This window comes from Neomonachus schauinslandi, chromosome 9 (genome assembly GCF_002201575.2).
Source record: "Neomonachus schauinslandi chromosome 9, ASM220157v2, whole genome shotgun sequence".
Lineage (NCBI taxonomy): Eukaryota > Metazoa > Chordata > Mammalia > Carnivora > Phocidae > Neomonachus > Neomonachus schauinslandi.
In genome coordinates this window covers 15143241-15156507 of record NC_058411.1, presented here as the reverse complement: position 1 = coordinate 15156507, position 13267 = coordinate 15143241, and the positions used below count along the sequence as shown (strand labels likewise).

Sequence of the window (13267 nt, the reverse complement as noted above, 5' to 3'; positions counted from 1 at the left end):
TATTTTAAAAAAACAACAGCTGGGGACAACTTTAGCTCTATTATACTTCAGTCATAAAATCAATTATAAAATTAAAAACTATTAATTCATTAATCAAATGTCTGTCTCTTTTACTATCTGCAATGCTCAAAATATAGGAATTTATTTTAAAACTACCCATAGAGAATCCAGTTGTTTAAAAAGAAATCTCGTAGATGGTTTTCCAAGCTTCGTATACCACACCTGTAGCTCTGGTATTTCACTCTGAGGAGAAAACACACAAAAAAAGTCATAGTTGAGTGGTTCATCATATCCTCTGAGGATTTCCAACATTAGTACCAGCAAGAATGAACCATTGATAATGTGCAGTCTATTCCTAGTTGCCAAAAGACCCACCTCAAATCTTAAATAGTAACATTCTGAAAGTAGGAAGATATTGTTCAAGCAAATATTTTATTTCCTATAAATGCCACAGACTTTTGGCAAATGTTTAAAAAGATTGATTTTAGTGCCTTTGCTTCAAAAATACTCACTACTGTACCTGTGTAAAACACATTTTAGGAATTTTCTAGTATTAAAAAACAATTTTTATGCAATTAGTAATCAGAAAAGGCACTGCAGTCAGAAATTAGTAGTAGAAATTAGTAGTCAGAAAAGGCACTGTATTTTCTGTGTTCAAAACTAACAATAGGTAGAAAAAGCAAGAATCTGGTGTCTTTTTATGTTGTTGGTTTTTCTGTACAGAGTACTGAAAAGATAAATGCTTGAAAGTTCCCTAGACTACATATCTGATGCTTCTTCTACCAACAAGAACACCTTTGTTACAAACTGACTTTTGTTAAGTGTTCTTCAAAGCCCAGGAGAGTTTTAGCCACACAGTTTTGCCTCCTAGTGGCTTCTGTACTGTTTGACTAAGACCAGTCAGCATTTAGAAGACACCAGTGCCTATATCCCTTTATATGCAAATACTTTATAGCTCCTAATAGAAGTCTTCACTTATAAACTGCTAGTCTGTGACAAAATATATAACTTCTCAAATGAAAACCAAAATAAAAGTCCCACATATTTACTTACAAAAGAACCTTTAAGAACAAAGGTAGCAAACTGATGTGACACATTGAAGTAAGGCAGAAATGGCCGTATACACTTAGAATGTTTATGGCTCTAGGAGAAAAAAAAATCATGTAAGTTATCCAAATGATATACAAGCCACCTTAGGAAAAGAAAATTAAACATTTAATGCCCCAAGATTAACAGAAATGGCACATATTAGGTGACAAATAAGAGTTTATTTCAAATTTTTAAAGACTTTTTTCCTAATATAACCTGCATTGAAAGTCTACTGTGGTTGCCTAGTCAAAGTAAAGTTCAATGGCATTTTGACTGAATTAAACTGAATTCATGACTAACCTACAGAGTCATTTTGTGGCACACAGATTAATTTTTATATTATAATTCTTTTCCAAGTAAAACACATCAAATAAAATGCAAATGCTTGTATGTTTTCACTGAAAAGGCATCTCAATCTAAATATAACCTTCATATTCAACTAGTCAGTAAGTACATATAACAAATAGTTCTCACATTGACAACATCATTTTTTACTAAATAGTCACTACTATTGACTGGGATCAAAAGAATTATGAGCCATAATCCCTACTTCAGGGGATACAAAGATCCCAGAGCACTTAAGCGAAAGGTTCTGGGCCAGGCTTCGTGGACACTAAAAAAATTACAATTGTAGTTAGGGATTCCAATACTTTATCCTCAGTAAATGATGTACAACTAGACAGAAAATCAACAAGGACAGAGGCGATTTGCACAATGCTACCACATAGCTTGCCTGGATTCACATCTATAGATCACCTCACCCAGCAACAGCAGATGCACATTCTTTTCAAGTGCACAAGCAACATTCACCAAGGAACACTATATTCTTAGCCATAAAAGAACTTTCAATACATTCAAAAAGATTCAAATCACACAATGTATGTCCTCTGACCACAAGATAATTAAATCAGAGATAAATAATAGAAAAACCTCTAGAAAAATTCCAAAATATTTAGAAACTAAATAACAAGTTTCTAAATAATCCATGGCTCAAAGAAAAAATAGAAATAAAAAGGGAAATGAGAAAGAATTTTGAGTTGTATCAAAATAAAAATACAATGTACAATTTGTGGGATGCCACGAAAGCAGTATTTAGGAGCAAATTTATAGCACTGAACACCGATTAGAGAAGAAGGATGTGAGACTTCAGCTTCCACCTGGAGAGAGTAAGACAAGAAGAGCAAATTTAAAACCAAAGTAAGCAGAATGAAAACAATAAAGATCAAAGAAGAAATCAATTAAACAAAACTGAGAAAAATGAGAGAATAATCAAGAAACCACAAGCTGATTCTTTGAGAAGATCAATAACATTGATAAACTTCTAGCTAGACTAATCAGGAAATCAGGCTAGAAGAAAGAAAACACAACTTGCCATTGTCAACAGTAAGAAAGGTGACATCAGTACAAATTACAGAGATATTTAGTGGAATAATAGGGAATAACACCAATAACTTTATGTCCAGAAATGGAACAACTTGAATGAAACAGAAAAAATTCTTGAAAGACACAAAAACCAGGGGCACCTGGGTGGCTCAATCAGTTATGCATCTGATTCTTGATTTCAGCTCAGGTCACGATCTCAGGGTTGTGAGACTGAGCCCCATATCAGGCTCCACACTGGGTATGGCACCTACTTGGGATTCTCCCTCTCCCTCTGTCCCATTCCCATCAACCCCACTCTAAAAAAAAAAAAAAAGACACAAAAACCCAAAGTTCACTGAAGAAGATATGGATAACCCAAATAGGCCCGATGGCTGTACTGGGAAATTCAGGTCGACCTTGAAGCTTTGCTCAAACATAAAGTAAAGCTACTACCAGGTTGTGCCCTGCCTACTTGAGCACTGACACGGAGCCCATGCACACAGCCCATCGGCCAAGGCCAGGAGACTTGCCAGTTCCAAACATAAGGAAACCTCTGTACAGTCATGAGCTGACCACTAAGGTAACTAAGCAGAGGCTTCAGTGGCTACATATAATAAAGCTGACAAAGTACAGAATTTGCTCAGGAAAGTCACTAAGCAAATAAAGAGCAACAACAATAAAGAGTAACAACCACAAATGCTAGACGGGAGAAATCTGACCTCCAGAGCTGCCACAATACATTATGTAATATGTCTAGTTTTCAACAAATAATTATGAGATTTGCAAAACAAAACAAACAACAACAACAACAAAACAGGAGAGTGGCCCATACACAGGAATAAAAGCAGTCAACAGAAACCATGTCTGACGAAGCTCAGGCATTACTTGCCACATATTAGACTTACTAGACAAAACACATTCAATCGGGTATTTAAATATGTTCAAAGGAAACCACATCTAAAAAAACTAAAGCTAGATGATGATATGAGGAGCTCCATGAAGCTGTGCCCCTCAAAACTGGTGAAAAATATTTTTTAAAAATGGAAATGACCTAGGGTGCCTTGGTGGCTCAGTCAGTTAGGCAACCAACTCTTGGTTTTGGTTCAGGTCATGATCTCAGGGTCCTGAGATCAAGTCCCCACACTGGGCTCCACACTCGACGCAGAGTCTGCCTGAGATTCTTTCTCTATCCCTATCCCTACCCCTCTGTTCCTCCCCCAACATCCTCTCTCTGGGTCTCAAATAAATAAATAATCTTTTAAAAAAATGGCAATGATCCTAAGGCCATGCAACAAATAAACATTTATTCAAGAAAATGTACAAAAACTCAGTAAAAAGAGCAAGAGCCTGTGGCATTTACACCACGATCTATCCATCCCCTGTCTCTCTTAGCCAAGCAGAAGAAACTGCGTGCCAAGTAGGTGCAGCCAAAAACACAGGGCTCCCTCCTCCCAACTCGCAGCTGAAGGCTACAGTAGTTTACTGGGAGAAGCAGGATTTCAGCATTTCTCACCACCCACCCCCTCAGATATTTGAGTCCAAGGCTAATTAGCAGCAAGGGAGCTGAGGGCTCCCTTGCTCTGCCCATCTCCTATTCATGGATTCACCTTGGAATACTGAGAACACTGGAGTCCCCAACCTCCACCCATCACCCTGTGTTCCTAAATCAGAGGTGTTACTAAGAGAGAAACAAGGGAACTTCAGTAAGATTAAAAGTTGATTCATCATCAGAAACAACAAAAAGTAACACATTCAAAATGCTCAAAAAAAAAAAAAAAAACCCACTGTCAATCAAGAATCCTATATCCAGCAAAATTATCTTCCACAAAATGAAGGCAAAATACATTTCCACATAAACAAAAACTGAAAGAATGTGTTGATACCAGACACAACTTTCATAAAATATTAAAATAAGAATTTCAAGCTAAAAGTAAAGGATCACACCCCGTAATTCAAATCCACAAACAAAAAGTATAGGCAAAGATAATTATGTAATTATAAAAGACAGTAAAAATGCCTATTTCTTCTTTCTTCCCATAAACTGATTTTTAAAAGCAACTGCATAAAATACTATGTATATAGTCATACTGTTGGGCTTACAAAATATAGAAATGTGCTGTAACTGCCAACAACAGCACAAAGTAGCCAGGTGAGGAAAAAACTAGTAGAATAAGGAAATGCTACCAGACAATAACTCAAATCCACAGGAATAAATAAAAACAATCAAAAATGGTAAGATTAACATAAATATTATAAACATATAATTCTCTCCTTTATTCTCTCAAATTTTTTAAAAGACTTGAAATTATATATTAAGCTGTAATTAAAACAGGTCTCATTAGGCTTACAGTAGATAGAGGTTTGATAAATATAATAACAACAAAAAGGGGGAAAGAGAATAGAGCTATATAGGAAAAACGTTTCTTTTTTTTTTAAGATTTTATTTATTTGACAGACAGCACAAGCAGGGGAAGTGGCAGGCAAAGGGAGAGGGGGATGGGGTAACTGCGTGATGGGCATCTAGGAGGGCACTTGATGTAATGAGCACTGGGTGTTATATGCAACAGATGAATCACTAAATTCTACTCCTGAAGCGAATAATACACTATATATTAACTAAATTGAATTTAAATAAAAAATTTAAAGAAAGAAATACCTCAAAAAATAAGCTTCTTCTACCTACAATCTTTAAAGAGCAAACTAAACTCAAAGTTAACAGAAAGGAATAAAGATTAGAGTGGAAATTACTGAAATAAAGAAGAAAACAGAGAAAAATCAACAAAAGTTGTTTATTTGAAAAGATGACCAAAATTGACAAACCTTTAGGTTTTCTAACCAAGAAAAAAAGGAAAGACAAATTACTAAAATCAGGAATGAAAGAGGAACATTTCTACCAACCTTACAGAAGTTAAAAGGCAATATGTAAGGGAATACTATCACAAACACATGCAAACAAATTAGGTAACATAGGTAAAAGAGACAAATTCTCTGAAAAACACAAACTACCAAAGCTGACTCAAAAAGTAACATAAAACCCGAATAGACCTATAAGAAGAGATTGAGTCCGTAAACCAAAACTTTCTTGCAGGGAAACTGCAAAATCAGATAGCTTCACTGATGAATTCTACCACACATAATAAAGAATTAATACCAATCCTTCACAACTTATCTTAAACAACATAAGAGGAAGGAACATTTCCCAACTCAGTTTATGAGTTTATTTATTTTATTTATTTATTATTTATTTATTTATTTATTGAGTGAAATAAGTCAGAGAAATCAGAGAAAGATAATTATCATATGATTTCACTCATATGTGGAATATAAGTAATAGTGCAGAGGACAATAGGGGAAGGGAGGGAAAACTGAATGGGCAGAAATCAGAGAGGGAGACAAACCATGAGAGACTCTTGACTCTGGGAAACAAACTGAGGGTTGCAAAAAGGAAGGTGGGTGGGGGGATGGGGTAACTGGTAACTGGTGATAGGCACGTGATGTGATGAGCACTGGGTGTTATATGCAACTAATGAATCATTGAACACTATATCAAAACTAATGATGTACTATATGTTGGCTAACTGAATTTAAATAAAATAAAATCTAAAAAAAAACAAAGATATTACAAGAAAACTACATACCAGTATTTCCTATGAATTTGGACACAAAAATCCTCAACAAAATACTAGCAAATCAAATCCAGCAACAAACAGGAAGATTATACATGATGATGAAGTGGAATTTATCCCAGAAATGCAAAGCTAGTTTAGCAGACAAAATTCCATCAATGTAATACACCATATCAATAAAATAAAAAACAAAAACCACATGATCACCTCAATAGATCCAGAAAGGATTTGATAAAATCCAATACCCTTTCATAATAAAAGCACTCCACAAACTAGGAATAGAAGGGAAGTTCTTTAACCTTATAAAAAATATTTACCAAAAAACCACAACTAACATTACACTTAAGACTGGAAGTGTTTCCCCTAAGATCAGGTACAGGATAAGAATATACATTCTCACCATTTCTATTCAATATTACTAAAGGACAATTAAGGAAAAAAATGAAAGATATCTACATTGAAAAGAAAGAAGCAAACTATCTCTATTTGCAGATGACATAATCTTGTATATAGAAAATCCTCTAAGAAGCAATTAAAAAACTATTAGAACTAAGAAAGAAGTACAGAAAGCTTGTGGGATACAAGATCAATATGTAAAAATCAATTGTATTTCTATACACTAGCAATGAAAAATCTGAAAATGATATTAAGAACACAATTCACTTACAGTTACACCAAAATAATACTCAGAAATAATAACTGTAACAAAAAGAAGTGCATGACTTATACCCTGCAAACTATAAACACCTTTAAAAGAAGTAAAAATGTAAATATATGAAAAGGTATCCATGCTCACGCACTGGAAAATTTAATATTGTTATAATGGCAATACTACCCAAATGATCTACAGATTAAATGTAATCTCTGTCAAAATCCAAACTGGCCTCATTGCAGAAATTGACAAACTGATCCTAAAATTTCTATGGAAATGCAAGGGACCCCTAATAGCCACACAGTGTTGAAAACTAACAAAGTTGGAGGACTCATGCTTCCTAACTTCAGAACATATTATAGAGCTATAGTAATTAAGACAGCATAATGCTCCCGTAAGGATAGATCTATAGGTCAATGCAACAGAATTGAGAGTCCAGAAAAAACCCTCACATTTATTGCCAATTGATTTTCAACAAGGGAGCCAAGACAATTCAATAAGGAATGAACAGTCAACAAATGGTGCAGAAACAATTAAATGATATCCACCTGTAAATGATGAAGTTGGATACATATCTAACCCTCTATTAAAAAAATAAAATGGATCAAAGGCCTAAATGTGAGAACTAAAACTATAAAACTCTTAGAAGAAAGCATAGGTATAAATTTCATGACCTTGGATTAAGCATAATTTCTTAAATATGACACAAAAACACCAGAAAAATATATATATTCGACTTCATCAAAATTTAAAACTTTTGTACCTGAAAGGGCATCATTAAAAAGGGAAAAACAACTAATATAATGCTGTATGTCAACTATACTGTAATTTTTTTAAGTTAAGTTTAAATTTTAAAAAAGGAAGTGGAGGGGCGCCTGGGTGGCTCAATCGTTAAGTGTCTGCCTTCAGCTCAAGTCATGATCCCAGGGTCCTGGGATCGAGCCCCGCATCGGGCTCCCTGCTCTGCGGGAAGCCTGCTTCTCCCTCTCCCACTCCCCCCTGCTTGTGTTCCCTCTCTCGCTGTGTCTCTCTCTGTCAAAAAAATAAATAAAAGTCTTTAAAAAAATAATAAAAATAAAAAAGGAAGTGGAAAACAACCCACAGAATGGGAGAAAATGTCTACAAGTCCTATATCTGATAAGGAACTTTTATCTAGAATATGTGAAGAACTCTTATATTTCAATAATAAAAAGACACACATCTCAATTTAAAAATGGGCAAAGGGTCTATAGGGTCATTTCTCCAAAGAAGAAATCCAGATGGCCAATATACACATGAAGGATGCCCAACACCCTCAGTCACTAGGAAAATACAAATCAAAACTGAAATAAGATCCCACTTCACACTTCCAAAATGGCTATAACAAAGGCACAGGCAATAACAATTGTTGGTCAGGAGGATGTAAAATTATTTCTACTTGCTGATCATTTACAAAGAAAATCCAATGGAATCCGCAAAAAAAGCTACTGGAACTATAAGTGAGTTTAGTGATGTTACAGAAAACAAGATCTTCATACAAAAATCTACTGTATTACTATGTACTAGGTACTACTTGAATTAAAAATTTAAAAACTAATATTTATAATAAAATTGAAAATGTGAAATACTTAGCCAAAATTTGGTAAAAGATATGAAATACCCGTACACTGAAAACTATAAAATACTATTCAGAGAAACTAAAACCTAAATAAACTTGAGGATATGTCTTGTTAAAGGGCTGGAAGACTTGATGTTGTTCAAATATTAATTCTCCTTAAATTGATCTATAGATGCAAGGCAATCCCAATCAAAATCTGAGCAAGCTTTTCTCTTTTTTGGGGGGGGTGAAACTGACAAGCTGATTCTAAAATTTACATGGAACTACAAGTGACCTAGAAGAGCCAAAACAACTTTGAAAAAGAACAAACTTGAAGGGCTAACACTACCTATTTCTAGGAATTGTTTTATAAACACATGCACACAGTAATCATAGTATTGGTGTAAAGATACATAAATAGGTCAAAGAAACAGAATAGAGTCCAGAAATAATCCTACATATACATGGATAACTGATTTTCTACAAAAGTGCAAAGGCAACGCAATGGGAAAAATAGACTTTCCAGCAAATGGTGGTAGAACAGATGGATACCCACAGGCAAAAACTTCTTAGAAACCATAGCAAGAGCATGTTCCATGAAAGTACAAATGAATAAACTGGACTTCATAAAAATTAAAAACTCCTGCTCCTCCAAAGGCACTGTTAACAAAATGAAAAGCTACAGACTGGGAAATTATCTTTACAAAGCACATATCTGTAAAGGACTTGGACCCAGAATATGTAATATGTAAAGAACTCTCAAAATCCAACAATAAGAAAAAGCCAACAAAAAATAGGCAAAAGACTTAACACACACTTCACCAAAGAAGATACATGAAGCCCAAGCACATTAAAAGTTCAACATCATCAGTCATTAGGGAAATGCAAACTAAAACCAAAATAAAGTACTATATCATAAAAAAAAAAAAGTACTATATCATACATACTAAGAGCTAAAATTTTTTATAACTGATCACAGCAAGTGTTCATAATGATAAAGAAAAACTGGAACTCCAATTATGCTGCTGATGGAAATTTAAAACAGCACAACCACTTTGGAGAACAGTTTGGCAGCTTCCTAAAAAGCTAAACAGAAGCGTATCATATTACCCAGCCATTCCATTTCTATGTATTTACCGAAGAGAAAAGAAATATATACCCATATAAAATCTGTGCACAAATGTTCATAGCTTTACACGTAACAGCCAGAAAGTAGAAACAAGCCAAACATCCATCAACAAGTGCATAGATAAACAAACTACGGTATGTCCTCACAATGGAATACAACTTAGCAGTAGGTATATCACAACATGGATGAATCTCAGAATAATTACCCTGAGTGAAAGCAGCAAGACAAAAAACAGTACATACTGTTATGATTCCATACTGATTCCATGGATACAAAACTCTAGAAAATGCAAACTAATCTATAGTGACAAAAAATAATGATCAGGGAACTCACAGGATATGAGGAGGAGTAGGACAGAGGGAATATTTAACAAGGGACATGAGTGTTCTTTTGGGGGCCCATAGATACATTCACTATCTTGATTGTGACAATGGTTTATTGAGGATTTACCTATTAAAAGTTGTAAAATTGTGCATTTTAAGTATGTGTTTGAAGGGGATCAGAATATGCCACCAAAAAATAGGCTACTTTGGTATAAAGATTATTTAAAGTTGAAGGTATTTGAGATTCAAAAGATGCCAGGAAGAAGTCTTCTCTGAGTTTCCCTTAGCTTACTCAGAGCAGCAAGTTCTGGAAAATAAGACTGCCACAAATGGATCTACTCTTTAGAATGGATTTACTCCCAGAACGGAAAAATGGGAATAAAACCTACCCCAAATCCCTTCTACAGAGGACTGTAAATTACAGCCCTGAAGGAGAAGGAAAGACCACTCTCCAGGACAGACACACAGTGTCACAATCATTCCTGTTTGTTCTCCTGAAAACCCATTTATCTTCCCAAAAAGTCATTTATTTTCCATTAAGTGCCCTTCTCCCCTTTCTCCATTACTTACTACTAAACCCAAATTATAACCACCCCTCAGAGTTACTCATCACTGGGCATCTCCCACGTGTATGCATGTTGCTTACACAAATAAACTTTTCTTTTCTCCTGTGAATCTGGGATTTTTTGTCAGTTTAATTTGTGGGGCCTCAGCTTCTGAACCTAATAGGAAGAAGTTTCTTCCTCCCCTACATGTTGTTTATGTCAATTATACTTTGGTAAAGCTGGGGTTTTTTTAAAAAGGAAGTATTTAGTTGTGTTTTCTACTGTTTTTCCAATACTAAGAGAATGAGTTAATTCCATAAAAAACAACAAAGAATTACCATAGTTTCAACGATGATGGTGAGGTTACCTAGGCCATCAGTCAGAGCCACGTAGCTTCCTCCTTTCTCTAAGTGACCAACTGTCTTCAGGTAATACCAACCTGGTTGAGTAAACTGAGTTGTATGAGCTATAGAAAAGCAGAGAAAGATCCAATAAAATAGTGATGGAAGGGTTTCTTTAAAAAATTAAAAAATAAAGCTGTCTACTGGCTTGAGTCTGATCGAACCTAACAAGCTGTTTTCTATTTTAGATACAAATACTTGCCAACCTCGTGTTTCAACTTTTGAATAATTAGTTCAGTTAAATGGTACAATTGTAGTAAGAATAACTGTAGTTAGAATTATTGCTAAAGATAAATGAACCACACTATTAATTCAAGAGTATAAAGGGTTTTTTTTTCCCCAAGAGTAAGATAAAGTTATCTCTTCTGAACTTTTGCGCCTCTCTATTTAACCCATCCTAATATAACTGCAAAAAATAAGACTAAAAAATAGTTAATATTGCATATCAAAAATTAAGTTTTATGGTTTCGAACAAGTTTTATTTGCAGAATATATGTTTATTGGGTACCTCCAAAGCTGGCCCTGAAAATGTACTGAGCAATATTCCATGTCCCATCCTACCCCCAAAACACAGCAACAATATTAGAAGAGTAGTTAACCTAGATAACACGGGACCAATGATTAAAACATTTAAGTGGTTAACCCACGAGGACATACAAATACATTTTTGAAAGTACAATTTAGAGTTTAGAATAATGTCATAATTTCATGACTAACATCATGACTACAAATCTCTCTGAGGAAAACACATCAAATAAAAAATAAAATCCCCAAAATAAAGGTTTAAAATGAAAACTTCACTATGTTCATACTCAGAATTCTCCTAGGAAAGCATCCTGCCTTTGAAGAAATGGATTTTTTTAAAAGACTGTAATTATGATGTTAAAACAAAATGATCATAAATGTTTAATTTTTTACCAAAAATTATAGAAAGAACTTGAATATTATTTGACAATAGGATTTTTATTCTGTTTAAATTATATTTATTTTTAGTATGGTTACATTATTCATGAAAAAGTGGTACAGTCTCATCCACTGTCCGCATGATCTCAATGTCCCTTGTGACTAAAAACTGATAGTGTAACAAAAATTTTGTTCCTACAGCCCTCTCGATTGTCTTTAAACTATTTTGAAACTCTGTAAATTATAGGTAACTGATGGATGTGTAAATTATCTCCTATCTGGTAAGGACTTAATTGATTTCCTATCTTCCATGCTATGGGAAACCCAACCTGTCTCCATTTGCAATTTATCTCAAATTCTTTTATTCTAAATAAACGTATACTGTTTTGACTTTTCCTTTGAATTGATTCATCTGCCTGGTTCCCACTTACCACGAGTAGTATAAAATCTTTAACATATGTTCATTTTTATGTGCGTGACAGTCATGATTTTCCATTTTTCTTAAAATTATCTGTAACAATACTCAACAGTATAAAGCCACAATATCTCACATAGCTTTTACATTTACTTATTCATTTAATAATTCATTTGATTTTGTTAGCACTCTATTCTCATCAACATAACTATACTAATATAAAACAATAAAACATCTCCAAGACTAGTTTTAAGACTTTAGATACTCTTGAATTGTAATAATCTTTACAAATACATTTTATTAGCAATTATCATAATTTATAATTATACATTTATCAACTATTTCATGTATTTGTTTCCATCACCAGATGATAATCCTTTTCCCTCCTTTCTCCTCCCTTTCCTTTTCTTTTCTAAGAGCCTGGTCTTAGGATAACCAAGAATGGAATACAAAAAGTAGTCTAGTAATCCAAAAGGCTCTTATACAACAGTATGGCAAATCCTGCTTACAACAGAGACACAAACTTAGAACTTACACACGACACGCACATACATGCGTGCGCACGCGCACACACACACACACAAATTTGTGTAATCCCTTCTGTTTTCTGCTTTTTCTCCTAAAGAGAAATCTGAGGCATGAGAGATGGAATGTGAACCATACCTGATACCCAGATAGGAGACTCTACTACATAGTGCCCACTCCATGGCTCCTGAGCAGTCATCAATCCACATCGTCCATAAGGCAACTGTTCATAATAACTAGCCACCAAATTCCAAGCAATTGTGCTAAAACGTTGGTTTGATAAAAGAGAAATGCCAAAACAGCTTGTGATCAAAATGTAAATGTCTAGAAGACTGTAGTAAAAAAAAAACTTTATTAGAATTTATATAAATATATGTGAAGGACCAAAAAATGACCACCCAAAACAAGAAAATGTAAGTCACCTAAGTTCATTCACATTTGAAAACTCCAGCGCTGGATCCATCTAGTTATTTTTGATGGTGAATTGCATAATTAAAAAACACAAATGTATATGGGGTATATAATTTTTGCTTAACGGTGGTATAGCCAGAAGAAGAATCATGCCCTACCAGTACCAGACATGTCACAGATATGAGTCAAATACAAATAAAGGCTTTATCCATACCTGCTTTCCCTTTGACAGTTGGCCTTCTTAACGTCCCAGTTTCATGACATAATTTTATGAACTTGACTCTGAGCTGCTGCAAAGTTTTACAATTGA

General features: G+C 34.3%; 1 protein-coding gene across 3 annotated transcripts in view; it reads right to left on the bottom strand.

Annotated features, from left to right (window-relative positions):
* Nucleotides 1-13267, bottom strand: part of GALC (galactosylceramidase) — a 62828-nt gene that overhangs the window by 18392 nt on the left and 31169 nt on the right. For all 3 annotated transcript variants that reach the window (XM_021679619.1, XM_021679620.1, XM_044918429.1), the window contains 4 exons: nucleotides 12685-12809; nucleotides 10641-10768; nucleotides 1054-1143; nucleotides 157-243 (listed from right to left, as the gene is read on the bottom strand). In XM_021679619.1, coding sequence (XP_021535294.1) covers nucleotides 157-243; nucleotides 1054-1143; nucleotides 10641-10768; nucleotides 12685-12809 — 430 coding nt within the window. The remainder of the gene's footprint in view (nucleotides 1-156; nucleotides 244-1053; nucleotides 1144-10640; nucleotides 10769-12684; nucleotides 12810-13267) is intronic.